Genomic DNA, 26623 nt, shown 5'->3' with positions numbered 1-26623 from the left:
AGGCACATAGGAGATACACATGAAAATATTTTTGAATATGCCTCTGACATTTGAATTGTATGTCTATTGTATTTGAATTGTATATGTATTGTGGTTGACTATGTACATAAAAATTTGAAAAACCATAGAACATAGAGGGTAAAGGGGAGAATGGTCCAAAGTAAGCGAGGAAAACAGACTTTTCAGGAGGTCTCAGGCACGGGAAGGTGTGCTGTGTGGGGAAGTTTTTAAAGCAGGAGGGCGTGTGTTTCACTTTAGTTTGGGGGGGGTGTGGTGGTGGAAGAGGAACAAAAGAAGAGGTCAAAGCAGTTAGGCTTCTTTGGCTGAGAAATGAAGATGTGGAGAAAGGCCACGGCGGCGGAAATGGAGGGGAGACAGGCAGTGTGCGTCTCCTCTGACATGACTTGCTAATGGAATTACAGAAAGACTCAATGGCTCTCCTTACAAGCTTCCAGATTTACAGTGATGTGAAAATGACAGTCACCCAATTCTCCCTCAGTGTACATGGCTAAAAACTGAACCCAGTTTAAGGCTGGCAAGAATGTTAAATAAAGTAAGTCCTTGTTGCAAGCAAGCATACCTTGTAAGCTTGCTTTCACTAAGTGAGCTGTTGGCAGGGTTGGCTGGATTTTGACAATTGTCAGACCCTGCCTTTGAGTTCAATTGCTTGCTACACGGCCATATCAACTCACCAGAATCTCTTTGAGTGATCCAAACAGACCACGTCTCTCCGAGCTAGCCCATGTGCATTCAATTTTGAGATCCTGAGCTGTAGTGACTCGGAGAGAAAGAAAAAAATAGGGCATGCTTGGGTTGAAGTGCTGAGGAACAGGGGTAGTAAAGAAGCTATCGGTGCACACTAAGCCACACAGCACATTTTGCATTTTATAAAGCGCATGCCATGCCTCCGTGAAGAGACCCAAAGCACCCGACCAGGGAGGGTACCCTGGTTTGCAGCCTTTGGCACCAAAGCAGGTGTGGAAACAGCGAGGGGCGGGCCCCCATCTAGGTCCTGCCAACAGACCCGCCCCCTGCGGGCCGCGCATGCCCGGTGTCTCCAACGGCTGGGGTCGGCCTCCAGTGACGTCAGGACGCCTCGCTCGCCTCCCAGCTCCGGAGTCCCTTTCGGGCTGGGGCGGGGCGTCCGGCCAGCTGAGCTGCTCAGGCTGACCGCGCCAGTTTGAATGAAAGCTCCGCAAGATGGCGGCGGCCGGAGCCGAGGCCCCGAGAGGTGAGGCTGGAGCTCAGTGTCACCGGCCGCCAGGTCCGCCCCCGAGGCAGAAGCCCAGCCGGACGGCAATGTGGGCTGGACGCCTCCGCGCGGACACCCCGAGCGCGGTACCCTCGCGGCCGGCTACGGACCTGGGACACGGCTGCTCCGTGCGAGCGTGGGTCCAAGTCCCGCGGGCCCGGGTCCTGGGTGGCGTGTGTGCACGCGCCGCCTCTTTCAAGGGTGAGCAGGAAAAGGACGCGCGCGCGCTGCCGCAGCGGTGGGAGCGGGGCTGAGGTGCGGTGCCCGCGTCCGGGCCGGCCGGCCTGGCATCGCGGTGAAGTGTCTCCGTGAGAAAGTGGGTGTGTGCAGACACAGCCCTGAGCTCCTGGAAACTTTGGGGGGCCCGGCTGGAACTTGCGGGTTATTTATGTGGATGCTGAAGCCGGGGACACACAGTGCGCGTGCGTGCGCCCAAGTCGCGCGCCCTTTGAAAGTCCCGGGTTTGTAAAGCAGCCTGGAATGAAAAGGTGGTTCTCCAGCTTTCTTTCCTCCGCCTCACTCAGATGGTGACACTTTATTATCCCCCTCAACTCTGCTTCCTTGAAGCGTGGCGGGGGTGGGGTGGTGGAAGGATTTTATAAGCGGGATGTCATAAAATAATCCGGACAATGAAACTTTGTTTCCTCCATCGTTATAGGCTGTGGAATATTGTAAACCAAATGATTGCAGGTTAAAAAAAAATACTCGGAAATGCTCAAAGTGTAGCATTTCTATTGAGAGGGGCCTTGTGATATTACACTTAATGGTCTTCGTTATGACGTTTTCGTATTCAAAACCACCTTCCATTCATTCTAGGGTTGTGTTTTTGGATTCTCAGCTAAGGATAAAAACATTTTTAAACAACAAACACCTTGGGTACCTAACCAAGAGGATGCTTTGCAGATGATTAGCATAAGGAGATTAGCCTTACACAAAACAACCTTAGGATATTTAGATGGAAGCGACTTATAAGACTTTTTACAGCTGTCTTACTCCCAAACCACCACACCTAAGCAATCAATGTATTCTTGCAAATTTGGGGAAAAGACTTTGCCTTTTGCTTGTGCCAGAAATAGTCTTTTGCAGTTACTGGAGCCGGGAAATGACGCTTAAGTTTTCTGCAATGAAGTTCTTTTGTGGGGGGGGGGGGGAGAAGGATGATGAGTAAGGGATGTGGGGAAGTTAAAGCAGCTGTGTTCTCCCTTCCTTGACCTTCACCTCAGTACAGAACTGCAGACGGCTTGATTGATGCCTTAGTGATACATTTTGTTTGGTCATCTCTGTTTTCACCACTTTTAATGGCTCTGTACCCAGAAAGATTGGGCCCTTGCTAACAATTTCCGGATGGAGCCCAGTTCATTGCTGGCCTCTGTAAAGTTATTATTAGTATGTGTGACTTTTAAGTCTTGTTTATGGATTATTTACACTGAGTATTGTTTTGTATGCTGGTTTGAAAACAGGGCAGGAAATGAGCATTACTTACGGTGTTCTCCTTTTCAAGTAGATTTTTCTGGTTTATGCATATTGATGATACATTTTACCATGGGCAAAATAAATGGAGCTCAGATTCCTCTTGTAGTATTCCAAAATGGAAAAGGTAGGGTATGGATTTAATTGCAGAACTATGTTTCAGATTTAAAAGCTTACTTTGCTATTAAAAGAGATTGAAAGAAGAAAAGGTTACTTTTAAATTGTAATTGTTTTAGAATATATATTAGGTATGTTTCTAAAAATATGTCATAGAGGGCTGTTTATTATTAAAAGAACAATTATATTCTGTGAGAATATAATATAACAGTAAAAAATTACTGCTTTTTACTTTTGCCTTTATATGTAGTCTTAAGAAAGCCTAGACATGAAATATTTTAAGTGGTCAAGCAAGAATTAGCCATTGTCAGTAAAACAGTAGAATAGAAGTCCAATTCACCAAAAATAGCTCCTTGTCATGTAACTTTTTATTAAATACACATAATTGGCTTCTTGTTGTGTGCGTTTCTAGACTATTAAATTGTCAGTTGAGAGGTTTTGATGTTTTTGTTTCCTCCTAGTAGCTATTTTATTAGTAAAGAATTCTATTTTCTTATTGTAGCCTGGTGTGTGCCTTGCCTAGTTTCACTTGATACTCTTCAGGAATTATGTAGAAAAGAAAAGCTCACATGTAAATCGATTGGAATCACCAAAAGGAATCTAAACAATTATGAGGTGGAGTACTTGTGTGACTACAAGGTAGTAAAGGTAAGGCAATATCTAGCCCCTGACAGAGACCTGTTCATGCTCAACTATTTCATGTTTCTCTGACATAAAAATAGCCTGAAAAATAAGCAAAGCTCTTCATACTGTTTAAGGTTGTAAGTCATAGATTTTTGTCAAATAACTCTGAAGGGATTTTGAAGTATAAGTGCTCTTACATTAGATTATTTAGGGTATTTATATCATTTTACATCCAACTCTTGATTATCTCCTTATGGATTACCAGAGCAAATGTTTTATGTCAGATTGACTTTTCCTGTAATTCATGCTGTTCCTGGATCACATTTCCCATAATCACCTGGAAGGAACCTGAGGTTTCAAGCCAGCTGTAGAATTTACTGAATGTCCTCCAGAAGCATCCCCGTTTACATTTCCTGCCATCCTGTCAAACTGGGTTACAAGTTACGGCGTGATAGAATGGGCAGGCTTTCATGGTCATTTCAAGCCTTTATTTCCTATCTTCAACTTCAGCAACTAATATAGTTGCTTTGTGCTTCCCTTTATTCATCTTAAAATGTGTTATTCCAAGAAGCTCTTTGATCTAAACCCTGTAATTATATTTTTGGTAATTCTTTTGCTTGTAGCTTTCTGCTGGCCATTAATCTCAGTTCTTGCAGATAAACAATCAAGAATGTATTTAATATGATTTTTCCATCTCTGCTGAGCCCCTTGGTAAGTCCATTTCTTCCTTTGAATGCCTGTCTTCCTGTGGTAGCATTGCCTTCCCCATGTAGGGATCTTAGTCAAGCTTCCATCTCTACCCTCAGTACCCTACCACTGAAAGAGCCTAGCCATGTGCCATCTTGGTTTAGAAGCCCTAGCCTGATCAGCCTAGCTGGGCATATCATCTGATCATATGCAGTAGCTCCATTAGAACATTTAAGCCATGCCTGGTGGCATGGACCTGTAATCCCAGCTGCTAGCAAGGCTGAAACAGAAGTCTCACAGCGAGTTCAGGCCCATCCTGTACAACTTAGACTCCTTCCAGTCCATTTCTGAAAAGTTGTTAAAGGGAACTAAAGCTCAGTGCAGAGCATGTGCCTGGCATTCATAAAGCTCCAGCAGTCCCCCCACCCTGAAAAGAAATACCAAACAAACCAAACTCCTGCAATTCTCATTGTTTAGTTCTACTTGACAAGATTTTTACATGCTTCTTTGTTTTCTTGCATCAGCGGTTTTCCCAATATTTAGTACTGTTTTGGACCTTTTCCTCTCCCCTTGCTTTCTCCTATTCAACTGAAGACTCCTCGCCTTCTGCCTCTATGAATTTAAGCCTTTAGCATTCGATCTTCGTTCACCATGAGTCATCTCTATCTTTGCTCTTTCAAAGGTGTCACCATGTTTTCCTGGTGACTCCCCCAGGACTTTACCTGAACTTGTGGTTTCTTTTTAATTAATTTAGACGGGTTTTCTATTTAGTCCCAGGCTGGCCTTGAACTCACAGACATCGTGCTCTGGCCTCTTCAGTGCTGTATAAAATACATTTTCCAGCTTTGTGTCTTTTAAATATTAAGCTCTTCTTTTCACTCATTTGTGTCAGTAATATTCACATCTTCTCTAACCTTTGGCTTCCGCTCTCTACTCAAACAGGTATTTTTCTTGTATATTCTTTCTTATTTCATTAAAAAACTTTTATTGCGATAAAATTCTCTTATTTAAAGTGTTCAGTTCAAATCTTAGTATACTCTCAGAGTCAGTTTTAGAACCTTTTTCATTAAATTTTTTCATCTTTATTTTTTATTACTGTTTAAATTTCAACTACCAGCCCTAAGCAACTGCCAAATCTATTTTCTTTTTCTGTTGAGTTGTGTGCCACCTCCTTCTTCCTCCCTCCTCAAGGTCTGTGCACCAGAGAAGGACCTCAGATGTCCTGCTCTGCCACTGTCGGATTGCTTTAGACTGGGTCGCTAGCTAAACTTTGGGCTAGGCTGGTAGGCAGCAAGCCGCAGTGATGAGCTTGTTTCTGACCTCAGTAGCACTGGGGTTACAGGTGCATGTGGTTTGGCGGATGTTTTATGACTGGTACTTGAACTCATGTCCTCCTCCTTGTGGAGCAAGTGCTCTTACCTGTGATCCATCTCATCCCAGTTGTTTCCGTCTGGGAGCTATTATAATTAATACTGTTATGTATGTTCGTATGCTAGTTTTTGTATGGACATCATTTTCTTTTCTCTTGCAGTGGAATTCCTAGGTCATAAGATATTCTTGTTTAACTCTTTTGGGAACTGCCAAGCTTTTCCAGAACTCAGCACCATTTTACTTACATATCAGCAGATTATAAAAGTTTTAGTTTCTATGTAGCTACCCTTGTGAGAAGTGTATTTCATTATGGGTTATATTTATATTTCTCTAGAGATTAATGATGTCCAGCATCTTTTTATCATGCTCTTACTGGACATTTGTAACTGTTGTGGTGAACTAATTATTCAGATCCTTTGCCCATTCTAAAAATACTCTTATTTATTTACTTATTTATGTGTATGTGTGTGTGTGTGCATGCATGTGCATTAGTGTGTAGTGCCTGCACATGGGTGTGAATGCTTCTGTGGGCACATGTGGAAGCCAGAAAAGGTCTGTCCATCTTAGCCTTATTTTTTTAAGACAGAATCTCTTATTGAACCAGATACATTTTATTTAGGCTAAGGTGAGTGGTCATTGAACTCCCAGAGTCTGCCTCTCTGTTCTTCCAACACTAGAACTGCAGGTCCTTGCAGCAGTGCTCAGGTTTTGTTTTTGGGGAGGTGGGGGACGTACTGGGGATTTGAACTCAAGTCCTTATACTTTGCATACCAAGTGCTCTTACTTACTGAGCTGTCTCCCATCCCTTACTCAGTTTTTAAAGTTGTATTCTATTAAGTTTTTTAGTTATATATTATACCTACAAATCCCTTGTCAGATATATGATTTGTATTTATTTTATCCTGTTAATTTTCTTTTAACTTTTTGGTCCATTTTATTCCAATTTGTGTGTCCCTATCACTAACCACCTATTGTCAAGTTTGAAGACCTTAAAGTTTCTGGACTAGTTTGTTACATTTACTGTGGTTGGTTTTCTTCTTTGAGACTCTCTTGTCTATGGAAGACTGCCTAGATGTAATCTTTAGCAACTTAGCATCTCTGTCCTCCAGTTTCTTTATGAAATAAGGGTAGTGACAACAACACCAACAATTAATTATAGTGCATAATTAATATTGAGTGGATTAATATTGATTTTTTTTTACAATAGATACTGACCTTTAACAATTCAATGACATCAGTGTTTACGGTTAGAGATATTTGTTTTTATGCTATGTACTTGTGCCCAAGTGTATGTATGTGCATGATCATGCAGGTGCCTATGGGAGGCAGAGGATGCCAGCTCTCTTGGAAGTGGAGTTCCATGTAGTTGTGAACCATTTGATCTGGGTTCCGGGAACTGAACCCAGATCTTCTGCAAGGGCAGCAAGTGCTTTTGATATATGAGCCATCTCTGTAGCTCCTCATTGTTACTCTTTTCACCAACCCCCCAATCTATTTTTCAATGTTCTTCATACTCTCTTTGCTTCTCATCTTTTTTTCTCTAATGTAGATTACTTTTTGGTCCTCTTCTCACTTAGAAGCTGCTCTCTAGGTAACCTTCTTTAGCGTTTTTTTTTTTTTTATTGGGAATATGCTAACTCATAATTAGTGAGATGACTACTCAGAGCAGAGTACTAAGTTCCTGTACAAAGTACTTAATTACAGTGAAGGTGAGTGTTGGCATAATAGAAGGACCTATTTATCTATGGGAAACATGTTTTGAAATGAAAAGATAAGGGGGTGGGATCCTGATACAGAAGACAGCCCAACTCCTTCAAGGAATAGAAAATCTGGATAGAACATTGGCATAGTTAAGATGAGCTAGAAGGAGTGTAACTCTTTACAGGCAAAAGGACTTTAGGATTCATCTTGAGGGAAGCACAGAACCATGGAGTCTTTTAAAGTACAGAAATGGCATGACGAGAACGTTACTCTACTGTCAAGTCTTCAGTGGGTAGAGCAGTCAAAGCAAAACAGATGAAAAAGAGCACAAGGACTGGATAAAGAATCCTGAAGAGTAAGGCTTGTGCCATTAACTGGCAGGAAAGATAATAGGAAATCTGGAGGTGTGACTAATGGGAGCTGAAAGAAGAGATAGTTAGTAAAAGAGCACTGAGCAGTTGATAAAAGAAAAATCTGTGAAGAATATACTGAAGTTAGCAGTCAAAGGGCTATTCATGCCCTGCAAGTGGTTTCTGTATTGCCATGAACAGAAGAGCCAAAAGAACAATGTAAAGAATAAGTAGGAGGGATAAAAACACAGAGTCAAGTAGTATGGACTCTCAAAGCAGCCTACTCCTGGAGAGAAAAAAATGATATAATGGCGTTTATAGTTTTAAAGTTGTGTTAAAAATTGAGTCATAGTTGTTTGCTTTAAAACTTTTTTAATGTTCTAAAGAGCTATATGCTAAAATATACTCTATGACCTCAGAGATTCCTTAGCTATGCAAACATTTATATGTCCAAGTAAGCTTGGTTTTATGTTGCTTTTGAAAAATGGGAGGTGTTTAAATGTTACTTAGAACTAATAGTGAGGCAGAAACCAAAGAATTGGACATTAAAGAATAATGGATAAAGTACATCTCTTCTATTATAGCTACATTGACTTACAGTTTAATATCTGTAGGATACTGGCAGTTAGGAACAATGGCCATATGCTACTAAAAATGAAGTGGGATAGAAGACCTTGAACCTAGAGCAATATGAAGTAATCAGCTTGAGAAATGGGAAAATGCTATCTGATGTCACTCAGTGGTATAGATAAACTCAATGTAGATTGTAGTTGTTATGATTGTTTGTACAAGCCATGCCTACTCCTTCCCCCATCCGCTGAGGCAGGCTGATCTTCAGCTTCCGGCCTGAGCTCACTCCCTTTTTACGTCTTCCTCTGGGAGAGACAGCTTCGCTTCTGCCTCTCTCCCCACTTCTCCGTTTCCCTCCCTTCTCTTTCTCTCTGTCTCTGTCTCTGTCTTTCTGTCTCTGTCTCTGTCTCTCTCTCTCTCTTTCTCCCTCCCTCTCCCCCTCTTCCCACTCACCTCCCCTTTTGCCTTCCCCTCCATAGCTCCCTGAATAAATACTTAACCTCATTCTACATGTCCTGTCTATCCATGTTTCTGTCTCCTGTCCACCATGTGTCTCCCTGCCTGGGACCAGCCACCCTCGGGGACTGGCAGCCATCGCTGCCTGGTACTGGCTGCTCCCAGTGCCCACTGCGTGCCGCCACATGGCCCGCTACCACCATTTGGGACCTACAGCATTTCTGCTGCCTACTGCCGCTGGGGATCTCGCAGCATTTTTAAAAAGTCATAACAATAGCCCCACTCCCAATGATAGGCTTTGTTCCTTGGAAAACTTCTTAAGGTATATCAGTATCTCTGAATATCTAGAAGTACTAGTGTATTTTCTACCTGGCTCAAACAGAATAGTCTGTATCTAACAGTAGATTAATATTTTTGAAAGACAGCACATCTGAAGTAATTTTTTAGAAATTAGAACAGCAGAAATCATTAAACTGCAACTACTATTTTTCCTCCCCACGACAGGGTTTCTCTGTAATAGCTCTGGTCGTCCTGGAACTCACTGTGTACCAGGCTGGCCTTGAACTCGCAGAGATCTCTGCCTCCTGAGAGCTGAAATTAAAGGCATGCACCAGCACTGCCCAGCAACCTCAGTTTTTTTTTTTTATTATTTTGTGTATGTGAGTATATATCTGTACCACACATGTGCCTGGTGCCCAAGGAAGTGGTGAGCCACTATATATGGGTGTTGGGAATTGAATCCAGGTCCTTTGCAATAGCAATAAGTGCTCTTAACCACTGAGCCAACTCTCCAACCATATAATCCAAATTTTAAAGACTATAAAAGTAGAGCTTTCAGAAAGGACTTTCCTATGGTTGCATAGAATTTTTTTTTCAAGTTTAGGATCTAACCAGGTGTCAGATTCATTTCAACCAACAACCCATCCATCCGTCCATCCATCCATCAATCATCTGATTTATGTTAAGTGTTTTGCCCCCATGTATGTAAGTGTGACATGTGTGTACAGTGCCTACAGAGGTCAGAAGAGGATGTTGTATCCCCTGAAGTTGGAGTTATAGGCAGTTGTGAGATGCTGTGTGGGTTCTGGGAACCGAACCTGAGTACTCTAGATGAGCAGCCAATGCTGTTAATTGCTGAGCCAACACTGGAGTTCCTTTTCTGTTAGTTGCTGGCATGAAACCCTTCTATAGACCTTCTGTTGATAATGCTGGTTCTCAACTATTTATATAATAACACTGGTGTTGTGGTATGATATGGACTATGATGGTTATCACAAAAATGGCAGAAATAAGGAATAGAAATGTAGAAAATGTTTTTCTGCTGGGCACATACCTTTAATCTCAGCACTCAGGAGGCAGAAGCAGAGGCAGGTAGATCTCTATGAGTTCAAAGTCAGCCTTTTCTACGGAGCTAAGGCTACACAGAGAAATCCTGTCTCGAAAAGCCAAAAAGAAAGAAAGAAAATATTATTTTCCTATATTTTTATGTATACGTAAAAGCTTAGATATTCATTATCATATGTTAGCTATAGTCAGTTAAAATTGATAAACATGCTGGGTGGTGGTGGCGCACACCTTTAATCTCAGCACTTGGGAGGCAGAGGCTGGTAGATCTCTGTGAGTTCAAGGCCAGCCTGGTGTACAAGAGCTAGTTCCAGAACAGGGCCTGTTACACAGAGAAACCCTGTCTCCAAAAAAAACAAAACAAAACAAAAAAAAACCGAAACAAATGAGCAAAACAAAAAACCATGACTGGTTCTCATTTTTTTGAAAGTTCATAATATTGTTTTTATTTTTATATTGCATTAATTCTAGAAATTTTTGTTGCACATATAGAAGTATTCAAATTTTGATAGAAATATTGTGCGTGTTTTGAGGCTATGAAAAAGAATTCCGTCCCTTCTCATGAATTGCTCATAGTTTAACTTAGAAATGGAAGCATAGGCAAGTTAGTGCTCAGTTCTTGGGCAAGAGAGGCAGGAAAGATGTCATGAAAAGAGTTGTTCTTTGAGCTATTTTAAAAGATGAATGGGGGTTTGGAGAGATGGCTCAGTGGTTAAGAGCACTAGCTGTTGTTGCAGAGCATGTGGATTGGGTTTGCTGCACTCGAATGATGACTCAAAACCGTCTGTATTACCAGTTTCAGGGGGTCTGCTGCCTTCTTCTGGCCTGTAAGGGCACTCTACACACATGGTGCATATACATGAACATAGGCTTACACACATGCTCATTTTCTTTTAAGTGAAAAGGTTTCTCTACACATAAGATGAGATTAAAATAAATTCTCTAGGCAATTGTCTTATAGCATTCTGATCATGGAGAACTTCGTGAGCAAGCAGCAGAAAACTGGCTTTCAGGTGAGTTGAGTGTGGTTAGAGAGAATGAATGGGGTTATAGTGGGATGTTACTGTGAGAGCTATCAGGAACCAATCTCAAGAAGGTTGTGTTACTGTTTTTTACATGTACTTATTTAGCATGCTTTGAGTGGGGAATGTACCCTGGCATGTATATAGGGGTCAGAGAATAACTTTGAGTTGGTTCTCTCCTTGTACCATCTGAGTCCTGGAGATCAAGCTCAAAGAAAGCATTAGAGCTCAAGTTCCAGTGACCCAGAAAGTTGCCTATATGACATATAGATTCATAGCTTTTCTCAGATTCTCAAAAGGGTAAATACCCATTTATATAAAAAGGGGCCAAGAAGCCATGCCAATAAAGAAAGTAGGAAAGATTAGAGAAAGTCATGCCTTGAACGCTAAGGAATGTAAGTAAGGTCGTGACTACTGCTATAGAAGAGAGGTCAGATTAGCTGAGACAGAAGACTCAGCTGGCTTGGTAGTTAGGTTGTAAAGTGGAGTTAAATGCATATCTATGTACTTAAGCTTCACACAGACCATGGCTTCTAAGAATTGTAAGAAGTACTGGAGTGCCCAACAGTAAATAGGGTTTACTATTTAGTAAATAGGGTTTAGGGTTGCCCACAGTTACTTGTTAGCATTAGCATTGCAATTTTCCTCTCCCTTCAACATTCTCGACTGCAAACTGAACAGATCCATCTTGTAACTGTTTTTTTTTGATGCTTTATTACAAGCCACAACTTTTGCTTTCATCTTGCCTACTGTGTTCCATACATACACACAAAAAGGCAGCCTTTGATAGTAGTCTTTTCTGCTTTCTTTGTTTTCTTTTCTAATTGTCTGACCCCTACTGATTACCATCTTTCTGTTTGAATAGTATTGGTTATGTTATTTTGGCATTTAAAATTGAATTGACCTCCACTGATATTTATTTCACATATTGTCTTTTTATTTGTTTGTTTGTTTATTTCATATATACATCTGAGGTATGCTAAAAGCCAAAAAGGTTTTTGGCTTTAATTTTGAATTATAGGTTATTGAATTAATTAAATTTGCCTTATAAGTCCTTGGTTTTTATAAAGTAATCTTATTTTTCAAAAATGAAGTCTTTTTTTAGATTTTAAAAATGAGATATGCTTATAAAAGACTACAAACCAGAAATAAAATATTAATATTTTCATACTGTTTTGCCAAAATCAATCTTGTTTTTAAAGTATATTTCCTGTACAGGAATTGATTAGTTACCAATGTGGTTGATATATGTATATAAAAACTTCAGTCATTTTAAATTCAAGTGACTTATCTAAGATTAACCATTACAGTTATTTGGGAAGTGAACTTCAATGATGATTCTTTTCATTCGAGTGGTAATTTAATCATGCAGCCTAGAGCCAGTACTTGTCTTTTATTTTCTGCAGTAAAAGTGTTGTGTTGCTTTCTTTTGGTATCAAAAGTCAAAACTTAAGAGATATAGGGAATAAATGAGTTCAGAACATGCTAGTTGGATCTCATAACTAGTTTTATGTAGGTAGATCTGGTATCAACAGTACTAAATTATCATTACTTGACTGAAGGAAAAAATCTTTAGGCCTTAGGCCCAATTAGACACACTTTGGTGTATATCCAGGCTTTCTATTTCTCCTTTCTGTAATGACCATACACATATAACATACATACATGCATACATGTATTATGATCATATACTTTGTGTACTATATATCATCAGATCATAATTAAATATATTTTAATAGAAAAGGCCCAAACATATTTTGAACAGTTTTCAAAATCAAACAGTTCTTTTAATTCATATGAATTATGATAGATGAATAGGACATAAAAAATTAAGGTACTGATTAATGAGGATAAGATAAGCTCACTTGTGGGAGTGCAGCTGTTCTTGAACTGAGTTTGTACTTTAGCAGTATACCAAAGACCCTGAGTCATTTGTGTTGAAGTCATGGGCTAGGGATGGGGTTATAACATGGTGTAATGCTTGTCTGGCATATGTCTGTCCAGAGTTTGAGCTCTAGTACCGTGTGTGTTTTGGGCAGGGGGATGAGTAGTAGGTACTAAAACAACTATTATATTCATTCCTACTTAATAGTAAAAGTTAACTGAAATTTTCATAGGCAAATTTATTGCAATAAATAATTTTTTTAATATCCACAAGTTAAGAAAACACTGGGCAGCAAGACGGCTTAGTGCATAAGGGCACTTGCAATCAAGCTGGACAAGCTGAATTTAATCCTTGGGACCCAGCTGGTGGAAGTAGAGAACCTACTCTTGCATGTTGTCATCATTCTGCACACATGTATTATGGTATATGTATATGTACCATACAAATATATACATATACACAAATATATATATGTCGTGGGAACTCCTTTAACCAATAACATTTAAGATACTGGCCCACTTTGGGCATGGTCTATGTGTGGCCCTTTTTCTGCTATATTCAGTTTTTTTCTGCTATATTCAGTTCCAGTTCCCAGCACACACACAGGACTATGGATTGCTACCCTTACTGTTAGTTTATCCCCAAATAAGCCTTTGTTATACTCCATTCCAGGCTATTGTGGAACTCTTTGGTACAACTACAATTCAGGTCCCACATTGGGCGCCATTTTCAAAATGAAGACTACCTTTGTTTCCTGACTGCCAAGACCTGAATAATCATGCATAAACTATATTTATTACAGCCCTGCTTGCCCAGCATCTTAGGAGTATTCTTACCTAGCTCTTATATCTTAAATTAACCCACTTATATTAATCTGTGTATCACCATTAGGCTATGGTTTACCATAAGGTTTCAGTGTCCTCCTTTTGCAGCTACATGGCATCTCCTTGACTCCGCCTACTCTCTGTTCTGATTTCCCACCTGGCCATATTCTGCCCTGCCATTGGCCAAAGCAGCTTCTTTATTAACTAGTGTAATAAAACATATTCACAGCATACAGAGAGAAATCCAATATAAGATGTCATGTAAACAAGTTAAAAATAACAAATGTTTAATCACCATAGTTATTTATTTTTTTAGTTTTATGTGTGTTGGTGTTTTGCCTATATCTATGTCTGTGTGAGGATGTCAAATAACTGGAGTTATAGGCAATTGTGAATTGCCATGTGGGTGCTGAAAATTGAACCCAGATCCTCTGGAAGAAGAGCCAGTGCTCTTAACCAGTGAGCCATCTCTCCAGCCTCCCACCCACCTTGATATTTTAGGAGCATTTCTGAGCTTACTTTACCTTAGGGTCTGTGGATATGTGCTAGCTGTTCTAAGACGAAGAAATTACTGAAAGACATCACTTTAGAATTTACTATTATTGTACATGAACTGCCTTTAAATTAGGCCCTTAGCAGTGTCAGCTGACCTTAAGGAAAGAAACAGTCACTGTGTGTAAAAGAGACTTCAGAAACCATGGTGGCCAATAACATTCTAGGTGATAAGAAGTGGATCTTTGCTGTCCTTCATGCCTCCTACTTAAGCTACACAGGCTTCTCTAAATGAGGTCTGCATTTATTAAAATGTTAATATCTGGTAGAAACAATGATGTGAACTGCAGTGTTGTTACTTTAATTTCTTGGTAATCACATACAAAGTAGTAATTGGTTTCAATAATATATTTAATTCAATATCTGTAAAATGTTTCAACGTTACAGGCATTTTTAAAGGTAAAGACATTTTGCACCTCCCATTCTTGAAATTCAGTGCAGTATTTATGCACAAAGAACATCATTTGAAGCCAGGCGGTGGTGGCGCATGCCTGTAATCCCAGCACTCGGGAGGCAGAGGCAGGCTGGTCTACAAAGGGAGTCACAGGACAGGCTCCAAAGCTACAGAGAAACCCTGTCTCAAAAAACCAAAACAAACAAACAAAAAAAAAACCACATCATTTGAGTATAGCCACATTTCAGGTTCTCAGTAGCTACATGTGGCTAACAGTGATTATCCAGCTTATCTTTAGAACATCTAAGGGATGTGTGGCCATGACATTGAGGATATAAATTCCCACATGTCCAGTGAACATTATTATAGCCCTTAGAGAATACATGGTACTATGCTGGCCATATGAGCCACTAGCCTAATGTTTGTTTTGGGACCATCTGTTTCCATGATCAAGGTAAATAATTTTTTGTTTGACCTAATACTGTTTGAAATCATAGGTTTCTGTGCCTTTATCTTTCTCTAGAGAGGATGCTTTGGTCTCTTGTCAGATGTTACATCCCATTAAATAGTGTGTTTCAGATAGCATACAAAAGTTCTGTTTATCTGACTTACACTTTACTTGGCTCTTCATGTATTTTAAATTATTAAGAGAAATGCCACTATAGAGACTGTCATAATCTGAATTGTATTTTCTTTTCTATTTTAAGGATGTAGAATATTACCTTGTAAAATGGAAAGGATGGCCAGAGTCTACGAATACTTGGGAGCCCTTGAGCAACCTCAGGTGTCCACAACTGCTGCAGCAGTTCTCCAGTGACAAGAATAGTTTTTTATCTCGGGTAAAGAAAGGGAAGGCAGTCACTCCAAAAAACAGTAGGAAATCCTTGCCACCTGCTGTCGCTGAGTACATTGTAAAGAAAGCCAAGCAAAGAATAGCTCTCCAGAGATGGCAAGATTACCTCAACAGAAGAAAGAACCACAAAGGGATGATATTTGTTGAAAATACTGTTGACTTGGAGGGCCCACCCTTAGACTTTTACTACATTAACGAATACAGGCCAGCTCCAGGAATCACCATAAACAATGAAGCTACCTTCGGATGTTCATGTACAGACTGCTTCATGGGAAAGTGTTGTCCTGTTGAGGCTGGAGTTGTTTTGGCTTATAATAAGAACCAACAAATTAAAATCAAACCTGGCACTCCCATCTACGAATGTAACTCAAGGTGTCGATGTGGACCTGACTGTCCCAATAGGATTGTACAAAAAGGCACACAGTATTCACTGTGCATCTTTAGAACGAGCAATGGCTGCGGCTGGGGTGTAAAAACCCTTGTGAAGATTAAAAGAATGAGTTTTGTCATGGAATATGTTGGAGAGGTACATTAAATTTCTCCTATGGATATGAGCTTTATACTTTCAAAAAGTTACCTTTCTACCTTATTAATGTAAATATGTGATACGTTTTGATGTTATCATTTGCAGATATGTAGAAATTCATTTTCAGGTTTAGGAGAAAGGTTCACTGGTATAGTTAAAAATGTAAAACTTTTTTAGTTTTTCGAGACAGGGTTTCTCTGTGGCTTTGGAGCCTGTCCTGGAACTAGTTCTGTAGACCAGGCTGGTCTCGAACTCACAGAGATCCACTGGCCTCTGCCTCTCAAGTGCTGGGATTAAAGGCGTGCGCCACCATCACCCGGCAAAAATGTAAAACTTTTTATATGAGCAAATAGATAATAAAATAAGTTAATAGTTGACATTCATTCATAACCACTGACTGAAGCATATTTTTTTTTAATTTATATATATGTGTGTGTGTGTGTGTGTGTGTGTGTGTGTGTGTTTAGTTTTTCAAGACAGGGTTTCTCTGTGTAGCCCTGTCTGTCTGGAACTCACTCTGTAGACCAGGCTACCTTGAACTCAGAGATCTGCCTGCCTCTGCCTCCAGAGTGCAGAGTGCTGGGATTAAAGATGTGCACCACCACCACCTGGCGCCCATATTTTTTAAAATTAACTATATTTACACAGAAGTCTTAAGAAGAAAGCCAGGCCTACCTACATAAATGCTGACATTGAAACTTTGAAGTTACATTTATTTCATTATTTGGTCCAGTATGATTAAATTTCTGTTTTGTATCAGTATGAAGGACATTACCGAGCAGAAAATATTTTTTAGTATTATCAAATATGTATAAAAGCATTTATTGCCAGGCGGTGGTGGTGCATCCCAGCACTCGGGAGGCAGAGACAGGTGGATTTCTGTGAGTTTGAGGCCAGCTTGGTCTACAAGGGCTAGTTCCAGGATAGGCTCAAAAGCTACAGAGTAACCCTGTCTCCAAAAACTTTTTTAAAGAAAGCATTTATTATAATAATAACTAAATAAACACTACCCTGAACTGCAGAGCATTCTCTGATTACCACATCCTAGCATATTTCCTTTGATAACTTCATATGCATAAGTGTTAACATAGTACTCATCATGGGCCACAGCTAAGCACCTTAGCATATTAGCCCCTAATCTTCAAGTTTCTGAAAGAGGACTTATCTCCACTATTACAAATGAAGAAACAGGCACAGAGAATTTTAGCTAAGAATATACATCACTTTGGCTAGTGTTGATGTCTTCAGCTGAACACTGACCAAGCTGTGACAGATTCCATGGTAACAGGGATGTTTGGAACCTAGCCAGTGCCTAATGCTTGAAGCTGAATTACGTCCCCAGCCCTAGGCCATGATTTTGGGCTGAAGCTTCTGTTCTGAAAAACAAAGCTTTCCAAATGGCTCATTGCATGTATAACATAAAGCCTGTTGTAGAACAAGTTTCCATGTGTTATTCCTCATAGGACATTGGTTCTCAACCTGTGGGTCGCAACACTTCGGGGATCGCAAAGCAGATATTTACATTATAGTTCCTAGCTATAACAAAATTACAATTATGAAGTAGCAATGAAAATAATTTTATGGTTGGGGTGACCTTAGCATGAGGAACTGTATTAAAGGGTAGCAGCACCAGGAAGGTTGAGAGCCACCTTGGAGAGCCTTTTGAGAATGCATACTCTTGTGAAGGTAACCTTGTTCCTCTGTCCTGTCGAGCATAGGTGGGCAGCTCTTTGCACACAGGATTATAATACAGGTAGTACAGAACCATATATCAGCTTATCTCAGATTTCATTTTCAGTAATTCTCTATACCATCACTTTCCCTCATTTCTATACTGTTTTTCTATCTAGGTTTTAGTTCATATGAATGTTTGTTTTGATTACACTTGAATTTCTTTTTAAATATTTGTATCAATGTTAGTAGCTTAATAATGCTTCTTTGGCTCCACAGTGGCTGTATAATATTCTGTGGTTTTACAGAGTCCAAGCTATGCAAGAAATGGAGGTAGAAAGATCTTTGGAGTTTAGAAGTTTGAGAGAGCCTGTCACAAAAAGAAAAACATAAAACTACAGTTCTGTTGTTTCTCCCCACCTTAGGTGATCACAAGTGAAGAGGCTGAGAAGCGTGGACAGTTATATGACAACCAAGGAATCACCTATCTTTTTGATCTGGACTATGAATCTGATGAATTCACAGTGGATGCAGCGCGATATGGAAATGTGTCCCATTTTGTGAATCATAGTGTAAGGAGCAATAAGACAAATAGTTCTGTTTAGTGCTGTTTGGATGATTTCTCCTTAACTGGAAGATAACTTTTTATATAGCCATTCATAGTATTTTAATATGAGGGCTTCTATTAAGTCAGGACATTATTGCTATAATATAACATACATATTGAGGTGTTTACCAATTACTATGTTCTACTAGTCTTTATATCTCACTTCATTTAAACTTTCCAATAACTTTATAGGTAGATAGATAACTTCATAGCAGAAGAGAGCAATTAATAAGGGAGTTAAGCAAAAGTTTTGAAGACTGAAAGTTATCTTATAGAAGTTAATACTACTAAATTGTATTGTGTGCAGTAACCCTTTACCTTAGCCACATTTTATTCTCCATATTTTCAGTTTCCTACTTAACTGTAGTCCAGAAATACCCAGTGGGAATTCTAGAGATAATCCATTCTTAGTTTTAAGTTGTTTGCTATTCCTATAAGTAGGTGAAATCGTCTGCTGGAGACTTGACCCATCCTTTTGTTCGGGGTATATACACTGTAGATGCTACCTCCCAGTCACTTGGTACCTCTCTGGGTTATCAGGTCAACCATTACAGTATTATTTGTGTTCAGGTGACCTTATTTTACTCAGGAATTGCCCAGAAGCACAAGATTAGTAATGCTAGCAATTTGGATTTGCCCAAGTGTTTCCTTTAAGCCACAAGGCTAAAGTACAATAAGATATTTTCATAGAGACACAACAGTCATATAACTTAACATTGTTCCGTTTTTGTTATTTGTTATTCTCTTACTGTGTCTGAAAGTTATAAGTATATATGTATAGGACAAAACCCTACAATATAGGGTTTGGTACTATCACCAGTTTCAGTCATCTGAGGATAAGGAAGGACTACTATACAGTTTAAGGTAACAGTTGTTTGTTTTGTTTTGAATGTCAGTGTGTTAATACTACATTAAAGCATTTAGGATTATTTCCCTAAATTATAAATTAGTATTCTTTAATTTTTAGTTCATGTTTTAAAAAGTTAGATCTGCAGTCTTTTCTTTTTAAGATTTTATTTGTGTATGTGTGTATATATGTGCATAGGTGTCTGTGGAGGTCAGAGGGGCAGGAATCAGACCCCCTGGAGCTGAAGTTACAGGTGTTTGTAAGCCTAATGGGGGTGCTCAAAACTGAACTCAGGTCCTCTGCAAGAGCAACAAGTGAGTGCTCTTAATTGCTGAGCCATCTGGCCAGACCCCTAGAACCAGAAGATTCCAGAATCTTCTACTTTATAAAACTTGTTTCCAACACTAAGGACAGTAATAATTATTGGGCACCTTCTAAGTACCAGACAATAAGCCCAGTGAGGTTAGTCCTTTTGGCATTTTATATATACGTGGCACATAATAAAAGAAATATGTCTTAGATAGTATGACATGTAGCCAAGTTAAAATGTGTGGTGGATTGCTTACCAAGAATTGTATGTGAATCTCAGTGAAATGTAAGAGACTGTCTAGACTTCCTTTTTGGTTGCCTGATTTGTTTAAATGTTTGTAAAATAATTTCTTAATGACAAATTTGAGATTCAGCCATCCTCAGTATCTTAGGGGATTAGTCATGAGACCACCTGCAGGTGCCAAAATCCTTATTAGTTCCTTATGTTAAATTTGAGACATATATAATAACTCATAATCCTCTTTTATCCATTAAATCATCTGTAGATTACTTCTAATGCCTATTAGAATATAAATAGTTGTATTCACAGACTGAGGACAAGATCACTCAGCCTGTACATATACAAGACTATGGTATGATTTTTCTTTCCTAGTTGACTCTGCAGTTGGTTGAGTACAGACGTGGAAGCTATGAGTACAGAAGGCCAGCTCTACCACCAATATACTTCCTACTTGGGGAGATTAAATAACAATTTAAATTTCTTGGTTTGACTCCCTAGATCTTTCTTCTTGCATATTCTCTAGTTTAGTGTTCCCAAAATACTGAACAAGTCCAAATAAAAGTTTAAGCAATGAAACTATGTAATATAAAATTTGAGTTCCATGGTGCTGATTTTATTTTAAAATAGTTATTTAAAGTATCTATACACACATATTATTGAAATAGTTACAAGTAAAATGTTCATGTTATAGATGGATTAAAATTCTCCAGAAAAAAAAAAGCTATGACAAAAGTGACATATTGGATACTTGATTTATCTTTTTCTATGATTGAGAGCTTCTTATATATGAAAAGTGTATTTTGAATGTGCATGCCATCGGGAGCGCTTGGTTGGCAGTTCAGTGGGCACGTGGGAGGCTAACTCACCCTGTGCTGTGGAGCGCAGACGGCCAGACTCCGATAACAGCAGCTTTTCTTCTCTTCAGTGTGACCCAAACCTTCAGGTGTTCAGTGTCTTCATCGAGAACCTCGATACTCGGCTTCCCAGGATAGCACTGTTTTCCACGAGAACCATAAAAGCTGGAGAGGAGCTGACTTTTGATTATCAAATGAAAGGTATGGTTTTCAAGAATAATTTCATTGGTATTGGTTTCAGTATGACAATGAAGGCAAGCCAAACTAACGTCGAAGGTAAAAGAAATCGGGCAGGGGGAGGACACACTAAATAAATATATGTGGAGAAGATGGAACACATTACTCTGTACTAATTTAAAAATCTTTAAAAATGAAAGTAATTGGTGTGTGTCTGTCATCTTAAGGTCCAAAGCCCATCTGACAACTAAAGCTGGCCCTCTGTCTGCCCTCTACGTCACTGCAGACTGAGTTTTCTTAGGACTTCCATTTTGGAAGCTGATTTACAACACCTTTTCTCAATACTATTAATGTTAGTAAAAATAAAAAGGTTTTCAATTTTTACTAATAGATAAATATTAACAAGATTGAAAGTATGATTTCAATTACATATGAATTACTTCCTTCTTGAATATACTTTTTAAAGTATTTAATTATATTGCCTATATTGTGATTATGAATATTTTCTATGAACAATGTGCTTTATGTGCTATTCCTACTTGGCCTCACTGCCTGTGCTTTTCATGGTGTATAAAAAGAATAATTATATGGGACGGGAGAGATGACTCAGAGGTTAAGAGCATTGCCTGCTCTTCCAAAGGTCCTGAGTTCAATTCCCAGCAACCACATAGTGGCTCACAACCATCTGTAATGGGGTCTGGTGCCCTCTTCTGACCTGCAGGCATACACACAGACAGAATATGTATACATAATAAATAAATAAATACTTAAAAAAAAAGAAAAAAATGATGCTGCAGGTTAACCTTTAAAAAAAAAAAGAAAGAATAATTGTACATTGGACTTTCTCTTACACTCTGGTTTCTCTTCGGATTGTATAAATCTTTCACCTTTTACACTGAACTTTCTCAGTGAATGTCATCATGGCAGATAATTCACATTAGCCTATCCCATTGTTTCAAGACAACTCAGAACAAATTGTCTTAGGATTTCACAGAAGTACAAAGCTATTTCCTTGAAAGTTAACCAATGCCTTGAGAAAGTAATCACCATTGCTAGCTTCAGGAAAAGCAGGGTTACACAAAAAAACCCTGTCTCAAAAAACCAAAACCAAACAAAACAGAAGATTGAAAGTCTATTCTAAAGTATCTTTTATGGTTGGGACTGGGTCTCACTATACAGCCCTGGCTAGTCTGGAACTCACTGTGTAGACCAGGCTGGCCTCAAACTCAGATCCACCTGCCTCTGCCTACCCAACCATGCCCAGCTAAAATATCTTTTTTAAAATAAAGATTTGTGTGGTGTGTTCATGTGAATATGGGTACCCAGAAGGGGGCATGGGATCCCCTGGAGCTGGAGTTTGAGGCAGAAGTAAGCTGCCTGACGTGGGTACCAGGAACTAAACGCTGGTCCTCTAGAAGAGCATGGACTACTCTATCTGCTGAGCCATTTTCAAGCCCCTATTCTAAAATATGTTTCCCTCTCTGTGTTTTCAGGTTGTGGAGAATTGTCTTCAGATTCTGTGGACCACAGCCCTGCCAAAAAAAGGGTCAGAACTGAATGTAAATGTGGGGCTGAGACTTGCAGAGGTTACCTCAATTGAAACTTCAGGAAATGGAGCACAGGATTGTGTTTTGCTCTAAGAACTGAAAAAGTATTTTCTATTATCAAGATTATATGTATGTTAATGTACAACTTGTGTCTCAAGATATTTGCAAAGTACATTACTGTTGCTTTTGAAGAGAACTGCAGGGGCTGGCCACATAAACAGAATATATTTGGTGGTTACATACTAAACATGGAAAGTGAACTACTTCTTAATAGGCAAGTATCCCCTTTAGTGTCTGAAAAGCAATGAGGCAATGGCTGTTGATATAAAACCTTTTACCGTGACTCAAATAGATAATTCAGTTTAGGCAAATGTACAAATTTTATTTTATTTTTTTTACTATATTGTTCCTGCTTAATATTCACTGATCTTGTATTTGAAACAAGTAAGCGGCACTGAATTTTCTTACTGTATTTTCTACTTTTACATTAAAACATCAACATGTTAATGATATATTTCAGGTATAAAAAGAAATGTGAGAGATACTCTTTTAGCTTGATCTCATTCTAAAGCAATAGAGACCATTACAAAGACTGTATGTCTGAACCTGAAAGTCTTTGATTTTTAATCCTGCTGAAGAAAAATCTTGAATCACCTTCTCTGTCCATAGTGGCTGGCCATTATGCTTCTTTGCAAGGACATAGCAGTGTGGCTAAGAGGACCTGCTGGGAGTGCCAGGCAGGGCAAATGAGTACAGAAGGAGCCACAGCGTGAACCGACGTCACACTGAGTAACTCTCCTCTGAACAGAAGAGCAACAGCCTCGGAGAGCACTTGTCCCTAATGGCAGTGTAATTCACATCACATTACTGCTACTGCCAGGCAGTTTTAATAGTTCCTTTCCACTAAATTTAATTATTTTTGCATTTTCTGTATGTCCTTGAAAAATAACCTATATTTGAACAGATATTGTTTTATACAAGAATTTTTAAATGGATAATACTGACTTTGGCCAAAGTTATGTCTTATTGAACTTTTATTAATCTGTGGGGATTAGATGGGATTTTCCCATGTATAAAACACAATAAAGAAAAAACTTACTTTCATCTTTTTGGGTCTGGGAATTCTAACCATGGTGTCCAGTGTGAAGACCAAAAAAGAAAAAAAGAAAGAAATGGCAGCAAATAATCCTTTCAGTGTCCTGATTAAGATTTACCTAAGCTCACTGCTCCGGGCCTTAATAGGCTGTAATAAGCTCAAGTAAAATGAACTGAATCCAGGAATTCAGCACTTCCTTTATCTTCTCTTAACCTGTTTTGGGAGAAGCTACAATGTTATTCAGAATATTGCCTTCACAAGGCTACTTGTTCACAATACATAGAATACACTGTTTGCATATTTGAGATCTCATTCTGTTTGCTACCCAGAATTTTCAGAATGTGTCAAGAAAATATATATATATATTTTTTAAATTGTATTTTTTTTTTTTGGTTTTTCTTTGAGAATCTTAAACGCATTCTAGGTGTGGTTTTCTTCTCCCTGAATACCAAACTCACTTTGAAGTATTCTCAGGTTTAAAGACCAGATTTTTTTAAAAAAAAAAAAATTCAGTGTTTTGATTTCCAAGATATTTGGTCTTATTTAAATTCAGGTTAAAAGAAAAGAGAGGACAGAGGGGAAAGGATTATGTTTAATAAACATGTGGCTTTGTTTTGTCTTTACTAATAGAAATTTAATGGGTCCTGATTTTGTGGGTTGGGGGTAGGTCTTGAAGTAGGGTAGCGTGTGGCTCAGGCTAGCCCTGAATTTTCTGTGAAGCTGGAGATTATCTTGAACTATTACTCGCCTTCCTCTACCTCCTGCTGCTGAGATTACAGGCATGTGCCACCATGCCCAGTTTAAGATTTTTACCTTTAAAAAAAGACAAGTACACAGAAGTCCCACACGTGTAATGTACTGCGCTTCTATTCACACTGCTCCATTACCTTTTTGCCCCCACCATTCCTCCACTGTCTTCCTTTTATACCTTTACCTTGTGATAGCTGTTTATCTAAAAAGAGATGTGTGTATGTAGACACACTCGCGGTTGTGATAAAGGTCATCAGTTCATCTCCAGCTTGGTTCCTTCAATTCACATGTCCTGAGTGTATAGTGGCTTCAGCAACAGGAACTTGGAAATAGTCCTGACAGGAAGTTAAGCAGGAGCAGAGACTGAACTCTGCTCACTGGCTTTCTTACACAGCCCAGGCACATGGGCCTAGGGATGGGATTGCCCACAGCCTTTAAGAAAATCCTCCACATGCCACAGGCCAATTTGATGGACACAGTTCCTTAATTGAGGTTCCCTCTTCCAAGGTGACCCCAGGTTTCTCAGGTTGACAGCGGAAGCAAACTATGATAATGTATTTTGCATATTTGACTCTTCGCTAAAGTCAATGTGGCTAGCCACTAGATTTCTTGATGTATCTTGGCACTTTAAAGCTCTTTAACCTTCGATACTATATAACCTTTGAAAATGAAGTCAGCACCACACTTCTGTTTTGATGCTGTTGGTAATGAGGTCTCATCATACAGCATCATAGAGTGCTCAAGAGCCCTGACACTGGAAGCCCCCGTTGCTAGTGTCTGAGTCCTGGCTTTATTGCTTACTAGCTTTGTGAACTAATCTGTGTGCCTTAGTCTCATGTCTACCTCAAAGTGTGGCTTCACAGATTAAAGCTTTATAAAGTGGTTTTATCACAGAATAAACACCATATATAAATGTTTCCTATTGTTATTCTGTATTCAGAACATAACCTGTAAAAACTGATCATGTAGATTGATCTAAATCTACTCTTTTGTTCTTAGCTCTCTAACTCCTTCAGCCAGTGTTTGCACCAGGCTTAAGACCTAAAACATGAACATTACAGTTATAAAATATTAGCCATACATTCAGAACAATGGTGGCATGTTTTGAATGCTTACTTTGGATCAGCCCAAATCTTGGGCTGAGATTTATGGCTCAGATAAAAAACAAAACAAAAATAAAGTTAAAGTATTAGTGAATATATTCAAATGCATAGTTATATATACATATATTCTAAGTCATATACCCACTAGGTTGGGACTAGTAGTAATTCCTGATCTAATTGCCATGTAGCACAGTGATGATCTGTGACATTCAGTTTAATCTGCACATTGTGAGACTCCATTTAAGCTTATTTTAAGTGGTATGCCTATATATATCTTTTTTCTTGACTTGTAAAATGTCAGCATAGTAAAGTGCTTATGAAGATGTTTATAAAGACTTATTAAATTCATATACATCAATACAAAAGCATTGTACTTTAAGGCAATTTCACAATTCACAGAGCATATATATGTTAGCCATTCTAAGCATTTTCCTTTACATTGTAATTTTGTAGTTTCAGTTGTATCATTGTATTTACCTTTGTATTTACTAAGACAGTTCTTGATAAGTTGCCCAGGCTTGACCTCCTGTCTCAGCCTCCAGAACAGTGAGAACACAGCCTTGCCTAGCTCACTGGTGATTTGTAAGATTTTTATTTTATGTGTGATTTGCCTGCCTGTATGTACACACACCACATGTGTGCCTGGGTCCTCCAGGATAGAGTTACAATTTTGAGCCACCATGTAAGTGTTGGAAATAGCAAGTGTTTTGCTGAGCCATCTCTCCAGCCCTGCCTCTGTGCTTGCTATCAGTTTACTTTAATAGGGCCGCCTTTTCTTCTAGACTGCTTGTCATGATTTAGGATACAGTGTATCTTGGTGGAATGGTCTGCACATACTTGAAGAGATGTATTCTGCTGTGAAGTAAAAGTTTTATCAGATCTAGTTATCTGGTGGTGGTCAGTTTTTGTATTTTGTATACTGATTTAATGTATATATACCATTTTCTCTAAGAGAAGCATGTTAAAATTTTTATATTTGTGCATATTATCTGGTCTCTTTTCTGGAGGGCAGTACTGGTGATTGAACCTAGGACTTCATACATGCTAGGCAAGAGCTCTATCATTCCATTGTCTTGGTGAGTTAGACAATTTGTCTAGGACAGTATCTGCTCTTATTATAGTCTCTCTGGCTTCATACTTACATTGTCCTTTTACTTTTAACTTTACATCACTTGAATTGCGCTGTAAACAGCATAGTTGACTTATATTTTTCCCTGAGTCTGTGTTTTTATGAATCTCTTTACATCATTTGTATTTATTGTGAGGATTAATGTGTTTAGATTTAGTTCTACAATCTCATGCAACACTGGTTTTGACCCTGTCATTTGAGCATACTTTAGTATTCCATTCTGATCCATTATTTTTTTTTAATTCTTTTTTTTTATTGAGAAAAGGAAAAAAAAACAAGTTTCCACCTCCTCCC

The 26623-nt window shown here is 38.9% G+C and overlaps 2 protein-coding genes across 5 annotated transcripts in view; one reads left to right on the top strand and one right to left on the bottom strand.

The window, feature by feature from the left end:
- Positions 1-1152: 1152 nt before the first annotated feature.
- Positions 1153-26548, top strand: Suv39h2 (suppressor of variegation 3-9 homolog 2). Of its 4 annotated transcripts, none has more exons than XM_026783043.1 (6): positions 1153-1231; positions 3342-3487; positions 15327-15998; positions 18095-18241; positions 20599-20728; positions 22198-26548. In XM_026783043.1, exons 1-6 carry the CDS (start codon positions 1201-1203, stop codon positions 22302-22304), a joined length of 1233 nt encoding a protein of 410 aa, XP_026638844.1. In that variant the 5' UTR covers positions 1153-1200; the 3' UTR covers positions 22305-26548. The 4 variants fall into 4 exon arrangements, with proteins under 4 accessions (XP_026638844.1, XP_026638843.1, XP_026638842.1 ...); XM_005354836.3 differs by having other exon boundaries at positions 1201-1453; XM_026783042.1 differs by lacking the exon at positions 22198-26548 and having other exon boundaries at positions 20599-21330.
- Dclre1c (DNA cross-link repair 1C) overlaps positions 20255-26623 on the bottom strand; it is a 34977-nt gene continuing 28608 nt past the window's right edge. Inside the window, exon 15 of the mRNA XM_026783038.1 lies at positions 20255-20667. Coding sequence (XP_026638839.1) covers positions 20630-20667 — 38 coding nt within the window. The 3' untranslated portion in view covers positions 20255-20629. The remainder of the gene's footprint in view (positions 20668-26623) is intronic.

Source organism: Microtus ochrogaster, chromosome 16 (genome assembly GCF_000317375.1).
Source record: "Microtus ochrogaster isolate Prairie Vole_2 chromosome 16, MicOch1.0, whole genome shotgun sequence".
In the NCBI taxonomy this organism is placed as follows: domain Eukaryota; kingdom Metazoa; phylum Chordata; class Mammalia; order Rodentia; family Cricetidae; genus Microtus; species Microtus ochrogaster.
Note: the sequence above shows the minus strand (reverse complement) of the source record. Positions and strands in the feature narration are given on the sequence as shown.

What these genes read in the sequence shown, in the direction of transcription:
- Suv39h2 (XM_026783041.1), top strand. Translation starts at nt 1,201, where the DNA reads ATGGCGGCGGCCGGAGCCGAGGCCCCGAGAGGTGAGGCTGGAGCTCAG. An exon ending in ACGCGCCGCCTCTTTCAAGG is followed by an intron (nt 1,454 to 3,341) that starts GTGAGCAGGAAA and finishes TTCTTATTGTAG; the next exon opens with CCTGGTGTGTGCCTTGCCTA. An exon ending in GTGACTACAAGGTAGTAAAG is followed by an intron (nt 3,488 to 15,326) that starts GTAAGGCAATAT and finishes TTCTATTTTAAG; the next exon opens with GATGTAGAATATTACCTTGT.